At 38.4% G+C, this 21,241-nt stretch overlaps 1 protein-coding gene across 1 annotated transcript; it reads left to right on the plus strand.

The window, feature by feature from the left end:
- The first annotated feature begins 503 nt into the window (after positions 1 to 503).
- On the plus strand, positions 504 to 20,328 carry CCDC158 (coiled-coil domain containing 158). The gene is given in 17 exon segments (XM_029085073.1): positions 504 to 590; positions 1,005 to 1,114; positions 1,365 to 1,698; positions 2,032 to 2,108; positions 2,877 to 2,933; positions 2,935 to 2,985; positions 4,177 to 4,291; positions 7,678 to 7,797; positions 9,314 to 9,511; positions 10,799 to 11,281; positions 12,006 to 12,195; positions 13,537 to 13,689; positions 14,134 to 14,246; positions 15,006 to 15,164; positions 16,853 to 16,945; positions 18,019 to 18,144; positions 20,161 to 20,328. Coding segments are annotated over 17 exon segments (2,634 nt in total).
- Positions 20,329 to 21,241: the final 913 nt, after the last annotated feature.

The following is a 21,241-nucleotide window of genomic DNA, read 5'->3' on the forward strand; positions in this document are numbered from 1 at the left end:
TAAACATAGCAGACAGTTAGTGATTTAAAAGGGTGCTTATTAGTTTTGTATGTCATGTTTCAAGTTGAATCCTCTTTAGGCCCTGTATTTTGAGCAGCTCTTGTTGATGCAAGCCCACAGTAAAAGCAGAGCAGTTTTGAGGTGTTCTCCTCTGAACACTCTGGTATTCCCCACCCAGTGTGCAACCCTAGAATTGGCTGGCTTTGTTGTCCTAGAAAAGACAATTCCTAGGTTTGACTCTTGATAGATAGGCTCTGGGAGGCACTAATGTCCAGTTTGTACAGATGACAGTTTATTCTCATGTAACAACTTTTGTTTCAACACTTAAATTTATCTGCCTTTCAGGTACTGCTGGCCCTTTTCTCACCAACCAGAGTGTTTTAGCTTCTTCAATTCTCAGCACAGTGATGGAAAACTCAGTCTCTTTTGGTACTGGTAGCAGTCCACCCAACAGTGTCTTCTGTTCCAAGTGCAAAATGCATAATAATTCTGAGAAAAAAACCATGTGTGGTGCTGGCAAAGAACGTGTGGAAAATGTTCTGGAAGAATACTCGGGGAAAGGTAGAGATGTGCAGAAGAGGCTGAATGAAGTGAGTTGCAAATTTGGGGCAGCTTCTTAAGTATAGATGAGCTTTTGTTGTTTGTTTTTTTAAATTGCTGAGTCTTTGGACAGTTTCATCGGTGCTATTTTGAGCATCCTCTTGGCTGCTGTCAATTGTACTTGGCTGTCGTGATTCCCACATGTCATTTGACAGACAGAAATAGGCAATGGGTAGTGATGCTGTTGGCACAATCCCTGTGACGGTGTTCCATGCACAGTCAGTCCACCACTGCACAGTGTGACTAGCTGATTAACTAAGAAATAATTTAAAAAAACGAAAAGAAACAAAATGAACCTCTTAATTCCCACAGCCCTGCTGCTCTCAGCCTCTTTTTTTTTTTTTTATGTTGTGTATTCAGTCTTTTGGTTGGTTTAGTTTGCTTGATTTCTTTTTCTCCTTTAGACCACTGAGCTAAATGAGGAACAGAAAATCAATTTAGAACTGATCATTGCTGATTTGCAGACCAAACTGATGGAATTGCAGTTGGAAAGAGATGCGCTTCAGGATACCAGGTATGAAGGCCAAGAGAGATGTATTATGGAGAGTGTATACATGGGCTTTGAGAAGTACAGCAGATCTTCTAAGGGAGAAGCTTGCCCTCAGGAATGAAGACAATGAGATTATGGCACCTTGATTTAGAAGATGGCTTACTATATAGTTGTAAAAAACCAGCAGTGAATCAACGTAAGTATTATAACTATTAGTAAGGGTAAAAATCCATGTTGTGAATCCTGTTCTTTAAATTATTTATTTGGTCTCCAGATTCAAACAAAAGGAATCCCAGAGCCAAAAGAATGTAAAAATACAGCTAAAAAATACTATTCAAGAGCTGGAAGCTGCCATCCAGCTGCAGGAGGAGATGCTGAGGGAGGCTGACAGCCAAACTGAGCATCTGAAAAAGATGGTGCACAACCATGAGGAAATGCTTCTGGAACTACGTGGCATCCTAATGGACTACGAAAACAGCACAGACAAGAAACTGTGTGAGTGTGAGGATGCTACTAGCCTACACATCCGCAACCTGAGCACAGCATTTGCTGATGTCCTGCGAGATTTAGACTCAAAGATGTCATACCTTAAAGAAAAGGTTGTCTTGGTATGTGAAGAAAATGCTGATTTTCCTTCCAACACTCTGTTGTTCTGTTTTTTACAAAATATTTTTGAAAACTCCATGAGCTGTCATCTAAACTGGCCTAAGGAAATTGTTATGGCATAGAGAGGTACGAATGCAGTTAAGGTGGCAGGTGCTGGTGTGCCAGCCTTTTACACAGTCCCCAACTTGAGAGTGGGTGTGTTGCTGGAATTTAACTTGTATCGTGCACATTTTCACAGTTCAAGTTGGAAGCGAAAGGGTGGAAATGACACTTTGAAAACTACTATTTCGACTGTCTTTTCTTTAGGGGTTAGCATTGTCATCTGTTTACAATAGGTGGAAGAAGAACTTGAGTCATTGAAAAAAGATTCACAGACCCAAAAGCATCTTCTGCTTCAGCAACATCAAAATAGGTACCTATTCTCCATTTATTTATTCATAAAACATAAATAGAACTTTTTTTTTATTTTTAAGCTTGCACAGATAATTCTTTGCTGCTGATATGATGGAGGGAGTGGCTGGGAGGCAGCAAATGATTTTTTTTCTTTGAGGATTTAGTAATTGTTCTATTCCAGATGTTTATTTGCTTTTGACTTCCTGCTGCTTTTTCATTCCATGCTGACAATTTCCTGGTTTATTCACTGCCTTCAAAAAATGCTGTTTTGGAAGTGTTTAAGACCAGGCTGGATGAGGCTTTGAGCAACCTGGTCTAGTGGAAGGTGTCCCTGCTGATGGCAGGGGGGTTGGAACTGGATGAGCTTTGAGGTCCTTTCCAACCCAAACCATTCTATGATTCTGTGATAATCTGTGCACCTTACTTTTGTAAGTATGATTGCTCACTTTGGTGAACATCTACAATTTGTTGGGAGACTTGTTCCAGCATTAAAAGAAAAGATTGAAAATAATCACTTTGGTGGCTACATCAGCTTTTTCTTCCTAATTTCACTAAGAGCTTTGTCTTTCATTGTTCAAGAAGTCCTTCTTACCCAGCGATCCACCTGAATTATACAGTAATCTGTTCAAAATCAAAGAGTCAGCAGCTTGATACAGAATATTCCATTCACAATAGAACATCAAAATGATCACATTTCTGACTACTGAAAAAAAACATTACCTCTTCAGTGGAGAAGTTATTACTTGCCAAGAGTAAAATGACAACCAGAATTTTCTTTTTGAAGCAGAGTTTAGCAGCTAATGAGTGAGCATGAGCAGGAGGTGGCAGCACTGGCCGGTAAAGCTAACTGCACACAGCTACACATACAGTATCCAAAGCAAGACAGAGATCATTCAGTATGGTTTTTGATTATAGCATAGAAAATGTGAAGGATAACCTTAATTTGAGTGAAAGCTTACGCTGCTAGCATACTCTACTCTCTGCTCTACACTTTTATTTCTGTCTTTGTTTAAAGAGTTAAGCAGTCCTTGCATAAATTATGGAATAAAGAAAAAAAAGGAGGAAAAAAACCAAAACCCCATGAAACCATGCTAAATAGAGGAGAGGCGAAATAGCCAGGCTTTAGGCAAGCTCTGAGAATCGGGGAGCTCAGGCTGGTTCTCTTCTCAGACTGCTGCAGTTCAGAAGAAGAATGACACCAGCAAAGTCACTGGAAGTTCAGACTGTCTTGAGCCATCAGCTCTGTTCTTGCCACCAGCTTTTGGAATGATAAATCTCTGTTTTCTGGGTTGTGAACAGTTTCTTTGGAGTACATGGCTAGAGTTGAGGGATGAAAGAGTTATGCAAGCTAAGAGCTGTGGCTGAGTGCAGTTTTAGGTGGTTACATTGCACCATGACCTTTACCTTCTATATGTTCTATCGATTCGGATACAAAATTAATTTCCAGCAGCATATTTGGTTGAATCACAAACAGGTGTGGGTAAACAGTTGGGTTGTTTGCATACAAATAGTAATGAAAGGTAATTTTAAAGAAAGGATAATTTTCATTTGGGTTGAATAGCTGTGTTGGTACTGTTGACTTTGGTAACAGTTGAGTGAGAATAAAAAGACACAAATTCTCACTGGCTACTTGATGACTCAGAAATCGGGACTCAGTATATCAGTTAAAAAATGAGGACATGTCATGCAGTGTTGCAAAGTTAAGGTGAGATCAGTGTGCATTAGTATCTGACCTGCATAGGTGAGACTGAATTGCTCATAGCAAAATGCTTCTCATTTCTGCTTGTAGAATAGTTGGGGTGCGTTTGAAAGCGTTTCTTAGAACTTGCTTGAGAATGAATGAGTTATCATCAGGAATTAAAAGCATCAGGATTTCAATTTATGTGATTTTATGTGAAGTGGTTATCAGGGAGCAAATCTAACTGGTAAGAAGGTGTCATTTTTATGTGATCCCACTCTGAATGATAATCGTACTTCAAAGCAGTAAGTTTCAGTGGTCATACTGATTGCAGTGAAAACAACCACAAATGTTTCATGCTTTCATGGTTCTTATGGTTTCTAATTTCTCCATTTAGAACTTTTCTTAGAGAGCAAACAGGAAACCAAAATTTAGCGCATGCACATCAAGTTAATCACCTGGAAGCTACAGTTTCTCAGCTGCGTTCTGAATTACGAGAAGCTCAGAGGATGTACGAAGACAAGGTGTGTATGGATTTGTGTGTTAGCATTAGTGCCAATGACACTGGATACGTGGATATCTGAAATGTTCTGGATACATAAGGAGAGCCTTTTGATAAGGGATTGCTTCAGAAAAACTGTGTGGACAGCAAGATAAGTTACATTATCCTTAACACTATTTGTTTGTATTATTTTTAAGAACAAGTTATCTTTCTCTAACAGAAAATAGCTTTGCAAAACTTACTGAATGCAGAATAATTTTGATTAATGTACCATAAATAATGCCTTCTGGAAAGACTTAAGATGATTGTGCACTACAGACATCACTTGCATGTGCAAGACAAGAACACCGTTCCACTATACCACTAGAGAATATATCAGCAAAAAACAGGCAGTAAAAATAGCTTCTTACTTAAGTAGTACTGCCCAGAAAAATTCTTTGCTACCTTTCTCTTGGTAAGTGCCAGGCTGGGAGAACAAAGAGGTTACTGCAGCGCTCGAGAAGCATTCAGGTGCCTAGAGATGCCCCATTATGAATTAAGTGTCTTTTAACTTTTTTAGCTTCTTGTCAGTAGGATATAATATAGGCAAAAAAGACAGGCTGGCCAACACCTGTGTGTTCAAACCATTTCATAATCCCATTAGAAAATGTTGGTCTTGACAAACTTTTTTTAACTGTGCTTCTCCCAAAAGATGAACTTTTTTCCAGGTAGTACAGCAGGGAATTACTGTAGACAAACGGGGAGAACTTCTTACAGTGGCACCTCAGAATCTCTGCCGTGTCAGTAACTGCAACATTTTATGTTTCCTTTCCCTATCACATCTGTTGCATCTTCCACTTATTTCACTGCTTTGGATTCTAGTTTTATAAACAATTTGTGTATCTTTAAATTCTCTTATTTTTGATTAAAGATAATTTACGTTTTTTGTAGAACCTGAAAACAGTTGCTCTCCATTCCCATTAAAAATCATTGGAGCTGACCCATGCAGAAATGCTCTCTGAATCCAAATCCAGCTTAGATTACAAGTCATGTGGATATAGGCATCCTTCTCCTACATACTATTGGAAAGGGAAAGTTCAGGTCACAGGAGAGCTGTGAAGTTTGGCAGAGCTGATCGTCTCCGATCCAGAAAGGTCTGAGGGGGAATGGCAGTGATGTATGTGCAGGTCAAGCCTGTGCAGCCATGCTGTACGTGTACTCCCACTATAAAACCGAGCAGGAGGAACGTTGTGTTCTATCATTTCTGTAGGTTTCCACTTTTATCAATTCCATTGATTCACATGTATCACAACTCACAAGAGTCAGTTCCAACAAGTGACTTTTCACAGCATCCTAACTGAACTATGGAGATTTGTAAATTAATCTCCACTACTGCATTTCATCCTCAAGGAAGAGTATAATATACAAGATGCTTTTCATGTTAGGTCTGTTGACCTGAATTCTTTTGATTTAAGTCATGCAGTGCACAGCATGAGGTCATACCACATTTGTAGCTGTAACTGTAGTGTATATTCATTAGCCTATTCCCTTTCATAATGTTTATCTTTTAACAGGTGTAAAATTGGAAACTGAGAATAAATTTAAGGCTGCTTTTTCACAGTCTACCAACTCCAGAAGATGTTACTTTTGTATATTCTTAAAAAATATACTACTTGGTCCAATAAAAATTGCTTTTTGAATAGGAAGTGTAATACACTGAATTACTAAGGTGGGCTTCAGTGAGAGACAACTTGATAGCTGGAGATATTTGATCTGGGGCTGTTATGTAGAGTCATTCCTGGGAAGGTGTGAGAGAGAATCTAAATAAAGCTTTTACAACTGTATGTCTGTTACAACAAGCATTTCTCTGCAGCTTCTCTGGTAGGAAAACAGCTTCACAACTAAAATTTTCCAAGGACTAGGTAAAAACTAAAGCCAGGGTTAGTTGTTGATACCACATAGTTTCAGCACTCGGAAAATCTGGCACTTCACTTAGTGGATGTAAATGTAAATACATAAGTGTTTTGTTTGGATATGCTTGTGTTAAAATCTATATTAGAAAGTGGTGTAGGCTGATCCATCATCTCATACACTGTCAGAAATTGCATCCTTTCAGAGAAAGTGACTGCCACTTGGAGCAAAACGTAGTTTGCCTGTAGATTTCTTAATCTATTGATAGTGAAGGAATATACCCCCCTCTGCCTTAGCTACATAAAACCTGCTGTTAGGCTTGGGGGCGTCTGAAGAACTTCACTGTATCATTGAACAGAAAGTGATTATGGCTGAATATATACTTGGGATCAAGTTCTCCCTCAATTAATTGTAGAGGCAAGGCCCTGTGTGAGGGCAGCTCTTTCTGTCACTGCCTGTGAAAGCCCAGTGTTGTACACGGTTGTTGAGCTCTGTAGAGGGTGTACTTCAGGCTTAGATTTCCTTTGGAAATACGGAGGAGTTGTGTTAGGAGGGTTTCAGGGAGAAATAATCTAGAATTTACTAAGATTTCTCAGTAAAGAGATTTCATGGTGAAGGCTCCACAAGATGAGAGAAGCCCCTTTCAAAAATTACCTCAGGCAATTACAGGAGGAAAAGGCCCTGATGATGTCCTGCTGCTGCTTTGGCATTGGAGCTCTAGGAAGAGAAGATTACTGATTTTATCCAGTTTTGGGAAAGAAGAACTGCATAAGAAGATCTTCAGAACTTTCCTTGACAACATCCTTTCATATCATCCTGATGTTTCCAGTCCCCATTTGGTAAAGGAAAGAGGTTTTGGGACTAGCCCTGCATAAATGGTCTATTACTAATTGAAAAGAATTCTATCATCATTATAATTGGATGGGTGAAAAAAGGAGCAAGGGGCAGAGGAGGAACAGAAGAGATTATTGCTTTTGTCACAAGCTGGATAAACATTTTTAAGGAAATAGAAAGCAAATGCCCAGATTTTGGTGTTAGCCAAAAGAGAGACTGCAGATCCTAAAGTGTTTATTAGAAGAACACTGTAGGAGATTCTGTGTATTCTTTCATTGAATTATTCCATGTAAATTGTGTTTTCCTCATACCTGGATTGTGTTGGCTTTTCTAACTAGTAGTACTGCAAATCAAGCAAGGAGCCTGAAGGTTTTTTATCTAAAGTGGCTCTTTTCCCATTCCATTCCCTGTTTACAGTATAGGTAAGAAATTTTTGAAGAGCTGTGGATCGAGGTGGAAGCCAGTTCATTCTCAGCAACCCCAGTTAACTCTGCAGTGGAGTTGAGTATAATCACTAGAAGACAAGACAACTTTGAATACACTTAGGCAATAACTGCTGAGCCAAAAGATGACATTTGTAATTCTTTTGAGTAGAACCTAGAAGAAAACTAGAAGAAATCCAATGTACTATTTAAAATAGAATACATTAAGATAATTCCTAATGATTATTTCTCTTTATTCCAGATTGAAGGTCTTGAGAAGCAGTTGCACCAAGCTCGTTCTGAGATAGCAGAAGCTCAGAAAGAACAGGATCAACGCAGACAAGAATCTGGAAATCTGAATGACCAGATTCATCAGTTGTTGGTAAAAACAAGTGTAGTAGTGAAAAAAAATCTTGCTTTCTGAAAGCCTCTCCTTACTGCTGGTGTTCAGATTTGCGCAGTGCTTGTTTCCAAAGTGCAGCAGCCCCCTCTTATTTAAGTTTGAGGATTATTTTTACTAGAAATTTGAATTAGCTCTGAAGAAAGTTTCCCAAAGGCCTTTGCCATTAGCAATTCAGGACATTAAAAATTAAGATTAACTTTGTGATAAATTCAAAGTCTTTGAATCCTATGCGAATCGTGTTCAAGGTGCTGAGCTACCTTCACTTAAACCTCATAGTTTAGATCTCTCTGTTAAGGAACCTTGGTCCTTTAACACATATTTTGCAAGGCATATCCATGATTTTTCTAACAGCACTAAACATTCCTTTGTAACTTGAGATTGAGACTATTCACGAATTGAACATACAGTATAAAAAAATGTTGCCACAGAGTTGGTTTCATCACAGCTGGCTTCATGTAGTATAATGAGCCTTGCTCTTCTGCACATAAAATTATTCCTTCGTGACTGAATTTTGGGATATCAGTTTATGTGGTTCCATTAGGTTTGTTTGCCCAGTTAGTGTCACGGTGCTTCTGAAGGACATACTGAAATTACTTCATTCCCTATGGTGTTCTCCTCTTCAAGACTATGTTAGTATAAATCTTTTCCTACAGATTGTACATAGTTATAGAGAAGACTGGAGTCAGAATAAGCATTGCATAATTGAAATTTGGGAATCTAATTTTAGGATTCCTTTTGTTTCGCTGTCTTCAGCTCATATTTTCATTCTGCCATTTTCTGAGCTTCCTACTTATTTCTCTACTTCAGCTTTAACAATATGCAGACAGGTAACAATAGCAAAAGCTATGATGAGCAGAAATGCCTATTGATAATTCAGTTTGGGCACATTGTAAATTCATATTATTGAAATTAGTAGCTCTGAAATGTGTATGGCAGTATTTTAAATATTATTTACATTTTAAATTATAATTATTAATTTCAATTATGTAATATTAGGATTATATCTGAGGTGGAAAAGATTTAAGCTCTGGAGAACATGTGACAAATTCCTGTGTGAAATGAAACAAGCAATGAACAATTCTTACTAGTGGTAAAGATGGGTATTTATCGAGAGCAGCCTTCCTTGGCATGTAATGCTTCATTGTTTTTCATTTGATGTTGACACAGCATAATCTTTTTTCATTTTATACCTTACACTGATTTTGGGATAGATATAAATGACATGAAAGAATTCAGCATTGAGTTGTTACAAGCTTCAAAATAATTATAGCAGCGATATATAAAATTGAAAATTATTACTTTGTTGGAAGAAAATGTGTAGGAGGTGTCAGACTCGTTTAGCCAATATTCCTGTCTTCTGCTAAGTGTAAATCCATGCAGTAGTTCCTCTTCAGGTATGTGACCATGTAATTGAATGTTGCTAATGTTAAGAGAAAGAACAAAAAAAAAATTCTAAATGTGATTCAAGGAGGGAGATGACTTTAATTTCTTGTAGACTGAACTTCATAAGAAAGAGGTAGAACTAAATCTAGAAAAAGAGCAGAACAAGCGATTTTGGGACCGGAACACAGACAACAGCATCACCATTGACCATCTAAGGAGGGAACTAGACAACAAAAACATGCAATTGCAGCGCATGGAAAACACAGTGAAGGAAATGAAGACTGAATGTCACAGGCAAATGGAGCGGCAGGTTGGTGAGCAGCGGCAGTGGGGTGGTGTTCAGGATAGAAGGCGCGCTGGCTGGGGGCTGTACTTCAGCTGGGAATACTGTCACTCCACTTACTGTGGTTGGGAGGCCTCTGGAGCTCGTCTGCCAAAATTTTCCTTCCACAGATGCAGGTACATCACAGTCAGTGATGTATTTTTTTTTTCTTTCAAAGAAAAGTGGTTTGTCATTTTGGTTTGGTTTGGGTTTTTTTTCTCTGTTAATCTGACCTGTCCTGGCTTAATTTCTCTTTACTGATGAAAAAGTAGAAGTGTTCTTTTAAATTTTGATGTGTGACATACAAGCCTTGTGAGAAAAGGAATGTTTTGCTAATAGCGTGTTTCATTTTGACTGTAAACCTCCAAAACGTTTTGTAAGTTTCCAGAAAGCGTGATCCTGCCAGACGTAACACACTGTTGAAGGCAGTATTGTAGGTGGAGAGCACTTCTCTAAGAAAAATTAGTAAATTAAAGGCCTTCATAATGCCTTTCTTTAGGTAGTGCTTAATGAACACATAATGAACTTTGTGTTTATAACCCTAAGCTGGATGAGGTGCTATGTCAGAAGAATTACTTCTGACAAAGTAGGTTCTTAGACACTGACTTGTAGTACGTTCCCCTTTCTTCGAGACTTCAGCCCCTCAAAAATGAGCTGTAATTAGATAACCCACTTTGAATTATGAGTAAAGATCAACTTAATGACTTTATTTTCTAATACCAACACGCTTGTGCTACCTCACACATTGTTCTACATTTTCTCAATCCATTATTTTTCCTTTAAAATCTTCCCTCCAGGAAGTTCATTATTTTCTTCTGTTTCTATTTTTGTACTATTAGCAGTTCCTGAGTCACAATACTGGGGGCTTTAAGTGATGCACATTGCTGCCTGCAGGAATAAAATCAGTAATAAATTATTCATGTACATACATTTTTTTTTGTCAACTTACAGTGCAGTCAGTGGAGTTTTAACACTTGAAGTTATTTAGACTAATGGTGCTGTTTTGGTTTTTTTTTTTTACATCAGTTTTAACATTTTTCGTTTTCTATGATTAAGAAACAATATTCTAAGCAATACTTCATGTATTAAAATGGAGAAAGATGAAAGAAAACCAGAAGAATCACATAGTCATTGCAGACCAGACCATGCTGACCTAATTTTCCTGTAAAACTAAGATATTTAAGATGAACTATAGAAAACCAGAAGTGTGACTGGAAATTCTAAAGGTGGAAATAAACATTTCTCTTGGTCAATCTTTATGTTGCTATTATTCAGATGGCTGCAATGAAGGAAAAAAATGAAAGCATTGGAAGAATCTCCTCTTTGACTGTCCAGCTGGAGTCAACCAAGGAAACACTCTGCAAAGTTAAAGAAGATCTTAAAGCCAAACAGATCGATTTGGAGACTGCTGAGAAAACTGTGTCAAATCTGACAGCCTGTCTGCAGGAAAAAAAGACACCCCTTGATGTTACCAATAAGGAAATCAAGAAGCTACATTCACAGCTTGGCAGTAGCGTGCAGGAGCTCCAGCATCTAAAAGATGAAGGGGACTGTTTACACAATGCACAGTCAGAGTGTGAAACACTGAAGCTGCAGCTGTTAGAGAAGGACAGGATTATTGAGGTCTTGCAAAAACAAATTGATAACATGACCCAGATAGCGGGCCAACGCAGTCCAACTGCTGGAGCGATGGAAGTTGAGAAATCTCAGCTTATAAAAGAAAGAAATGACTGGAAACTTCAAGTAGAAGAACTTAAGGTGTGTCACTGGTGCTGTATTTATCTCTGTGTAAGACCGTAAATGTTTTCTGGTTTTAAATCTATACCTTCATTTGCTAATACTGTGGTTTTAAAGCCGGTCAGACAGTGCACCTTGAATCCTAACAGCACTAGCAGAATTAGTGGGCAGAGAAGAATAATATTATCACATTACCACCAAAAATGAATAATGCACTGATGCAAAGCAGTTGCCAAAAGGTTTGTGAAAGCTGAAATGTAACACGCTGTCCTCAGTGATACCATTGTCCACACCAGGAACAGAACCAGAAATACAAAGTGTTGCTGAGAAATAACAGACAGTGAGCACTCAGAATTCCAAACTGAGGACGCTGCTTGTTTCTCAGACAAGAATTACAGGATATAGTAGTCTTATGCAGGTCAGCATCTTCACACAAAATTCATTCCAGATAGGGAATTTCATCCTCTTTGGTGAGACGACAGTTGAGCATTAGGAGTGATTATGGGGGTAGCGCTACAAGAGAATGGAAATCATTTTCATATATACCTTACACCAGATTCTATTGTAACCTTTTTGCCTGGAATAGCAATTTTCACAAAGTAATTTGTCTGTTTTACTCTTTTCTTTCTTGCCCCATACTGTTCTCTGACAACTGAGACTTCAAGTCATGATGTCTGCACATCTTTGTGGTTATTTTATATAATGTATGTAACACAGAATTGCTGTTGTTTTTTTATGTAAGTAGATTGCAAAGGATGAGAAAGAAGCCAGAATACATGAAATGGAGGCCAGACTGAGCGAGCTGGAACTGGAGAAGGTTAAACTGGTAAACACGTGCAGTGAGAGGCTCCATGCACTTAATGATATGGAACTGGAAAAAGACCAGCTAATGAATGAACTCCAAGCCAGTCGGAGTGAGCTAGCTGGCCTTGCAGGTAGGGAGCCTCGACTTAGCTCAGCTCTGATAGCTGCTAAATTGGGCTGATGTTAAAAATAGAAGAGCAGCTTGCTTGCTGAATCCACATATGGCTGCTGGTACAGCAGAAGGTTCCCTGCCAGCATGGGATGGTCAGATAGCTTCAGAGAGCTAAGTCATGGCTTGGGATTCTGGCACAGGATGATGGGAGTACAGTCTTTACGGCAGTCTCTCACTACTTGGAGCAATAATATATAAACCACCTCAATCTGGAGACCAAAGAAGCAGATTTAGTAAATCATGGAATAGAAATGGATCGTGGAATAGACCACTTTCTAAGAGCACTAGTGGATCCCATTAACCATCTCTGGCCAAATTACAGTAGAACTTTGTTTTGTTGCAGTTTTGCTACAGTATTATTTAAAAGTTTATGTTCTAACTCCAAGGTCTGTTTTCACAACTAATGTGTGGGGAAGCGGATCAAGAGAATATTAAAATAAATAAATAAATAAAAAATTAGGGGCTGGACCCAAGGCAGTCACCCAAATTCAGGGAGATCCTCTGTTAAATCTGCACTGCAGCCAGACAGATAATATTACTCACATGCTCTGCCCTGTACACATCCCAGTACTCTCATAAAATATCCATTGGGAACATTTATTTCTTCACAACTCAACTATACTTCTAAATTCATTAAATTTTGTGAGAATTAAAGGTATGATGGGATTTTACTTGGAAGATTTACCATATCTTTGTGTGTTTGTATAGTACTGTCAGGGTGAATGAGGTATGACAAAGGCTTATTGGAGTGAATGACCACAGAGGAATTAGGGCCAAGCTGTTGGTAGAGTCTGAGCACATGGCTGGCTGGTTTATACTGGTATGGGTGACATAAGAGGAGTTCAAGAGAGATATAAAAAACAGAGCTGAGAAGTGGAGTTGCAGGGGAATGCCTGACAAATTAGATCAGTTCAGAACTAAGTCTGGTTGTAAGTGTGGCTGAAGAGAAGAATGCCCATGGCAAAATGCTGTCTCACTAATACCCTTAGCTTTCACAATATCCAGTTGGTTCTAGCAGCAGGAACTCAGAAATGTGGATTTATATCATTTTCTTGAATGTTACTTGAGCGAGCAACCAAAGAGCACATTTGTTTCTGGTGAAACAGAAACTTTTGCTGACGTGCAGAACAATGAGCTACTGGTTGTGCATTTGTTAGCAGTGGTTGTTATTTACTTTCTGTCTTAGCTATCTGCACATCTAATATTCCTTTAAAGAGAGTACAAAGCAGATCAGTAATCTTAGTCTAAAAGATTGCTAATTATTGCCACTGTAATTGAAATCTTTACTTACTCTCACCAGAGGGATTTGAAGATCTGAAGAGGGATTACCAGGGTAAAATCGAAGAGATGGAAAATACTGCAAACAGATTGAAAATACAGTTGAAATCTGCCCAAGCTGAACTGGAGCAGACCAGGGCTGCTCTAAAGATGATGGAGGGATCTGATGGCCATGGTAATTATGGATTGAACTTCCCCAAAATCCCACACATTTGTCTTTTAACAAGAGGAGTTTTTGTAAGTTTTGATCCCTCAGTAGATGTTGTAATAATATTCCAGATGTTTGGTGAAATAAATGAAAAATATTGCAGATGATAACATTTGTATTTTACCACCTACCACATACTGTAAAACTTAAACCATGAGCTGAGTTTTCTCAGATGATCTTCATGCAGATTTCCAGGGAACGCTGTCTTCTTGTCTTGTGTGTGTGGTGGGTCTGGTGCCACTACCTGGGACAGAACTCCAGCAGATTCTAACGGGTGGTTTGAACATAGAAGTGACTGTGGGATCCTGGTACAACTTACTTATCCTAACATATAGCTGATAACTGTCTTCTGTTGAAACTCAGAATGTGCAATCAGTTTTGTTCATTGAGAATTAACATTGTCTTTTACAGCTATGAAAGTTGCAGTGGGAATGCAGAAGCAGATCACAGCCAAGAGAGGACAGATAGATGCATTGCAGAGCAAGATTAAATTCTTGGAAGAGGCAACAACAAATGCAGCAAAGGTCACAAGAGCTCTGTGTACAAGTATTTAACTGTACCTAGAGAATTTTTTCTTTGGAGAAATGCATGGCCAAAAGCACAAGAGGCCCAAGAAGGACCAGGGAGAATTTTACTTGATGTAATGGGCACCTTCCCTGTCTTCCTGCTACCATATATCAGGGAATATCTCCACCACATAAATTAGCCTTCTGCATAAAGACAAGATTTAATTTATATTTGTTCTCTTTCTGTGAAAGAACAGTACTAGTTTCAATAAAAATCAAGCTCTTGACAACTAATGTATTCTGTATCCTTCTGAATTTAGCCCACAGTGCTTCCCCTCTTTGTTTTCTGAGGTGGTTCTGCTTGTCAGCTCTGTACATCCAGGTCTGTCTAGCATATTGAGATCTTTCTAGCATTTTCTGTCACAAATCATTCCATTACCAATAACTGGAGTTTACTGAATGATCATTTATATCTGTTCACTATAACCTGTCCTTCTTTACTGGATCCTGTGGATCCTGAAGCATAAAATTCCAGTTTCAAAATGGATCTAAAATCCAATATGTTACTTTGTTGGGACCAGTCCAATTGTCCTTTTCTTTATAAGACGTATTTTCTTGTTGAAAAACCTCATCTTTATGCAAGATGCATCAGCTAAACTTCTGAAAGTGTTAATTCAGATCTTTCAAAGAGAAAAACATTGGCAGAAAACAAATATGTATAATATAGGTAGTTACAAATTCTTGACTTTTACTTTGTTGTCCTCATCTTAAATTCAGGAGAAGCGTTACCTCAGAGAAGAAAATAATAAACTAAGTCAAGAATTGAGCTATATTACAGCAGAAAACACCAGGATTGCTGGGGAACTGGAGATCCTGAGATCACAAGACAGACGTCTGAAAGAAAAATTACCTAAGATGGAGACAGCCCTTGATAAGGTAATTTTAGGTAGCTTTCAGTTCAGTGACACTGCTGGGTGCTTTTCTCTGCAGTCATTTGAGAAGAGAAAATGCCTGACCTCTTACCTAGGTTGTATTTAGTATGTCCTGTTTGCATGTACTGTAAGATACCTGAAGAGATGTCTAAGACTGTCTTCAGTTTTCTTTAATGGTGAAAGACTTCTATTTTCATGAAGAGAATTCTTGATTGACTCCTTACTAGCTCAGGGACATACAAGCTGCAGGGAATTTAAAGCAGATTGACCTTCCAGACATTTCACTGGCTCTTGGCACAGCTCCTTTCCCTGGCAAGAGAAACTGTTATTCATTACAACAGGGGCTCCATTGGAACTGAATGTGGGCAGACAGTGACTGAACACACTTGTCCGTGCTCAGCCCTTTCTGGGAGCTTAGTTAGCTGGCTGTGTGGGTCCTTTTAAGAACATCATCGTGTTGTTTCATTTGCCTTTTTTAGTTGAGGTTTCTGTTGCTGACATACCTGACTCTTAAGGCTAGGTTCTACATTCTGATCCGACTAGCACATAAATCCCAGGTGCCCTACAGGTAAGTTGCTGCCCTTCCAGAAGGAAGAGTCCTTTTCAGCAGCTCAGAATTCTTGCTTTTCAGGATGTAAATTTCCATGTACGGTGTCATTCTCAAATTGCTTTATTATTTAAAAAAAATAAAATACAAGTAGTTGTCCTGTATCTTCCCACGTGTGACATTTCTTACTTTAAATGACTGATACTGGAAACATAACTTTCCTTGTAACACATATCCTTGTGCATAGTTTTAGCCAACTGACAGAGAAGCTGAGGCACGGTGGAGGCAGGTTCCCACTGAATCAACTAGCATATATGGTACCCTGAAGAACAATTCTTAAGAAGTTAGTGAGGATGGTACTGTGTTGTCTCACAGTATGCTAGTCTATACCATTGCAGAGCATCCATTGTATAAACACCAGAAAGTGTAATTGGCCATCTTGCTCATCATTAATCATTCTGTTTTACATGTTCAAAAGCTGCTGCTTTTAACCACACATCCACAGTGCTTCAAGGAGCTTGCCCATGCCTCAGTGGCCATCATAAAGAAGCATAGAAAGAGGGTCAGGTTTTATTTTAAAACCAAAGAGAGAACTCTGCTGGAGTGATAAAATCAGTCTGTTTCATAAAGGTATCTCTCTCTCTTTTTGTGCTTTGGATTCGAGCTTCCTCTCTTCTTGAAATTCTGGTAAGTACTGAATGGAAAATAGCTACATGATTAGATCTTCTTACAAATTTCAGAGTAAACTCTTTAAAGAGAAAGAGTATATAGCAACAAAGACAGATCAACAAAGTTATCAGCCATCTGTTTTAAAACTTTGAGTATAGTTTTGCCTCATTTGCACAGTTGAATTTTCTAATCCCAGAGGTGTTCAGTAGGTCTAGGACTGTCCCTGACAGGATTAACTCCCTTCTGTGATACTATGATGTGATCCATCTACTGGGATCATATAACCAGTCAGTTGCTTTTGTAAACCTATCAAGAAAGGCATCTGGTCATCTTGCAGTATTTCTGTACTGATAGCTGTAGATAAATACAGCATCTGTATGTGACCTTGTTCTTTCTTTATTAGAAACAAGACAGGGAAGGATGATCCACAGAGAGTTAAGAAAATTAATTTATGTGTCCTCTACCCTCTTTCACAGGCATCCATGCAATTTGCAGAATGTCAGTGCATAATCCAGTGGCAGCAACAAGAAGCTATGCGCTTCAGACTGCAGCATACTTTACATGTAAAAGTAAGTACGTTACTGAGAAGCATGGGTATAAAGTTAGATGCGTTTACTTTGTGTCTTAACTTTAGGTTTAACCCTATTTATTGTAAATACTCTAAAAAGTTTGTGTTCTGAAACCCTTTTTTACATGGAGCACCTCATTGCTGCACAAGTCATGTCCATAATTTCAGTTACTCTGAAATAAAACCAGCAACCTTAAAGCTATGTACAGGCTGGAAACAAGGGCTCTGAGTTTAATTTGATTATACTAATTAGTTAGGCAGCACAAAAAAAATTGTTCCTTTTTAAGAAGCGAAGAGAGATGTTGGCAAAGGGAAAGGAAATATGGTCATGAGGCATCTGGGAGAGAAAATGGAAGACATGTAATTGACATCTGTGGAGCTATTAGTGAAAGGTAGGGCATAGGGAAATCAGGCAGTGATGTAAGGCCAGTATCTCTGTTACAGAGACCAGAATTTTTGCTGCCCAATAGATTTAGTCCAATCACTTGTCTTTACTAATGAGTTTAATGGAGAATATTATTTACCTTTGCCTTATTTATAACTATAGACTATTAAGGCTCCAATGAAACTACTACAATAAACAAATAGTACACTTGAAACAGTAGTTGTCATAAAAAATCATCGTTGATTTTAGTGACCCATCACAGTTGCTGGTTTTGAGTGAGAAACTAAATGTTCTACTCAAAATACGAATCAAAATACAAAGTACAATCAAAAGTACTTCATATGAACAGTGGCAAAGGTGGGGAGTCCATATTCCAATGAAAGAAATTCTCACCCAAGTTGGGAAAAAGGGTACGAGAACTGTGAGTTTAATTTTGTGGTGGCTCTGAGGTGTTCTCCACTTCAATGGTTCCAGAGCACAGGTTAAAATCCTGAAACTGCCAGTCTTGCACTGAGTTCAGTCACTAAAAGGGTTATATCTGAGCACACCTAATAAATAATAGGAAGTGTTTTGAGAATGGAGTGCTTTCTATTATAAAAGATTTGACTAAAAGAGTTGCCTGTTGTCTATACTCATTTATTCTGCTTAGCTCTACTTGCTTATTCTGCTTGGGTGATGTTTTTCTGCAGGAGCTGCAGGGCCCAGGCTACTCGTCAGCTTCTGCTTCAGGCAAGCTGCAGCACATAGTGCCTCTTTCCCACCTGCACTCTGCTGTCCTGCCACCTGCCCTGAGCTTGGCCAGCTGTGCCCCTCACGTGAGTACCTGCCTCAAAATGGGAAACTGCCCAGGAAACAGGGATGTCCCAAAGATTACAGATCACCTGGAATTGCTAAGTGGGAGAGAGCATCTCGTTAAGTAGTATCCAAGAGGGAATGCTTACCAGCAAAGCTGAAATAATTTTCTGTAGCTTCTTGTACATTATGGCCTTTCAAATCTTCTTTCTTTTCTAAAATGTAGGTAAAAATCAACTGTACAATAAAAACTCTCTAGTTTGTAATAGGAGTTTATCTTACCTCTATCACCAATAACATTTATGAACTGTTAAAATTGCAGGTACTGATCTGTAAGCAGTTTGGTTTTCACTTTTTTTTTGGTAGTACTTTACTTGCTGTAAATCACATTTGGCAGTGAAGATAGACTTGTATATAGTTCATGATAAATGCCTTCATCTGATTGTCCTGTAGTAGCTTTTAATACTTAAATCTTTCCCCAAGCTGACCAATTTTATCCTAGTAGACATCATTGCCCTTCCTTCCTTTTTTTTCAGTACATCTACATTTAGATTTAAATTAGATGCTAGCGGTGTTCTAATTTTTCGTTACAGAAAAGATCAGCTCAAATCTCTCTTGAAAAAAAATAAATAAAATATTATTTTGGTATTTTCTGTATAGATTTTATGTAATTCCCCAAAAGGCACCTGATGTATCTCCCATAGAATTTGCTAGAGGTCTTTTCATTAATTTTTACCTCAAAATCTGTAGGAGACTACAAGTTGGTGCAGATATTTTTCAATAATATTTTCTGTTTTACTTTCTAATGTGGTGACAAACATTTACATCAAGGAACAAAGGACAGTTAATTCTGTGAAATCCCTGCAGCATCAGGCACTCCCATTCTCTTTTCTTTGAGTCAATCAATTTATGCTTCTGAGGATAGAGAGGGGAAAAAGACTGATTTTTAATGTAATACCGTGGTGAGGACCTAACAAGTTGTAGGAGAACTTGAATCAAGGTCTACTTGAATCTTCTTGGTTCCTGCATAATTAGTTACTGTAAAAAATGAAGCAGCACCACCACTTGAGACAGAGACCCTGCCTGGTCAACAGCCTTGGTTTCTTAGCTGGAATGTGGGAAGGAAGGATTTGGTCTGACTCAGTGTCACACAGACCCATTATGAAGCTGAAGATTTGTTCTCCATATAAGCTCTGCTGAAACTACTGTGTTCCCATTGGAATCAACATGAAAGCATGTTAGCAAGATGTTTCTAGCCAGTTCCATCCACAGATGGAGTCAGTGGGAACAGTGTTTTGAACATGTGAAGTGCTGAGTAGTCTGAAAAATCCAGTTTTTCACAGAAGGAATGGTTCTTTGAACCTGGCCTTTGCCTCAAGTCCTGATCAGTAAAATGAGAATAATATTGCACTTCATCTCAGAGGATGGCTGTGATAATAATAATGTGGTTTATGTTTGCAGACAGCTCAGCTGTTTACAGGAATGAGTGCCTAGAAAACACCCTGATACAATAGTGTTTCTGTCTTCAGAGCTGTGTGTGTTTGTTGTACAGTAGTACCTGGGATCACAGGTTAAAAAGGAGAAAGCAGAGTTGTCACATAAGCAAAGATTATCAGTTCTGAGTATTGAAACAGGTAATGGTTGTATTGAGTGCTGGGGAAGCTTCCATAATTAAAGGCTTATTTTAATGTTTTTTAACCTTGAAGCAGTAGTTGTAACCTAAATTTTTACGACATTAATTGAAAACACAGATGTTAGCCGTGTTCTCCCTCAGTCATATTTAGTTGCTTTACACAGTTCTGTCAGATAACTTTCCAGAGAAGAGTGCAATCATATTCAGAGAGTATTTTGACAGTCTTCAAGTTACCATGATCTAGCTTCCACACTTTGTTACTATAACTACAAAAAACCCACCTTGTTTCTAACTGGTAAGACAAGAGCAGAGGGGGGAAAAACATGTGACTTTGGATGAGTATAGGTAAGAACTGAGAAAGAGGGTGTCTTTGTAAATACTTGGTAACTGCATGATTTTATTTCAGGTGCTTTCCAAGCCAAGCGTTTTGAAGGAGGAACCACTGCAGAATCTAAAGAGGATTCTTCAAGAATTAACAAGCTCAAACAGTGACATTTCCCCTGTGGATCTTGGCAAGGGTGACAGCAGTGGTGGCAGAAAATCACCTTTAGCAACCATGAGGAATACAGAGTAATATACTGTTACTTCTGTTGTGTGTTGTGTACTTGTATTGCCTTCTAAAACTAGGATCTGGCCGTTCATGTGCTACAGGAGCACTATAGGATGCCTTTTTGCAAGAACATTGGGTTTACGAATAACCTTGAGGTAATCTGAAAGCTTCCAAAGCTTCTGTTGTTTGCCATGTTCTTCAGATGCTTTAGGTGGTAGGGAAATAGGAAGTGACTATACTATTTGCCTTTATTGCTTGTTTTTTGGTGTTTCTGCTTTTATTTTAATTTAGAACTCCTTTCTTCTTTTTCTGCCTTACATAAATATCCCTTTTCTCTCAGGCAATTATTTTTTTACAAAACAAATGATGATGACAACGGTACATGAAGTTGAAAAATCAATACAGCACAAGTTTTGATGTTTCTAATGCAGAACATTTTCCTTTCATAAAGGAAAATATAATCCATGGACTTTGATTAGGATCAAATTTATTTAAACCGTGACGCTTCTCCCATAATACGTACTGGTGAACAAAATCACATCAGTCCCAATATCCTATGTATTCTGGGGTTTTTTTCTGCTTTTCCCAGGTATTTTTATTGAAGAAAAGATCTACCTGTTCTCAGCATGCACATTTTTGATAGCTTAAATATAGAACCTTCTGTTTCACAACCAGAAACGGGATTCATGCACAGAAATTGGTGTCTCAGTCTGATTTTTAATTAGTAAATTTACTCCCTCTTCCTCCCTTGACTCTACCTATCATAGTTGGAGTCCTTTGAAGGCATGACAGTCAACAGTGCCCTTTGCCAGCCTGTACTGTATGATTATTGCCTGTGTACCCTGTTTACGGTGGCAGTGGCCGTTCTTTTCTGCTTTGGGTTCCAAGCTTTTATGGTTCAGACCATGTGTATTTTATGAGAATTTTTTTTTTCTTG

This window comes from Antrostomus carolinensis, unplaced genomic scaffold (genome assembly GCF_000700745.2).
Source record: "Antrostomus carolinensis isolate BGI_N321 unplaced genomic scaffold, ASM70074v2 scaffold5755, whole genome shotgun sequence".
Classification (NCBI taxonomy): Eukaryota; Metazoa; Chordata; class Aves; order Caprimulgiformes; family Caprimulgidae; genus Antrostomus; species Antrostomus carolinensis.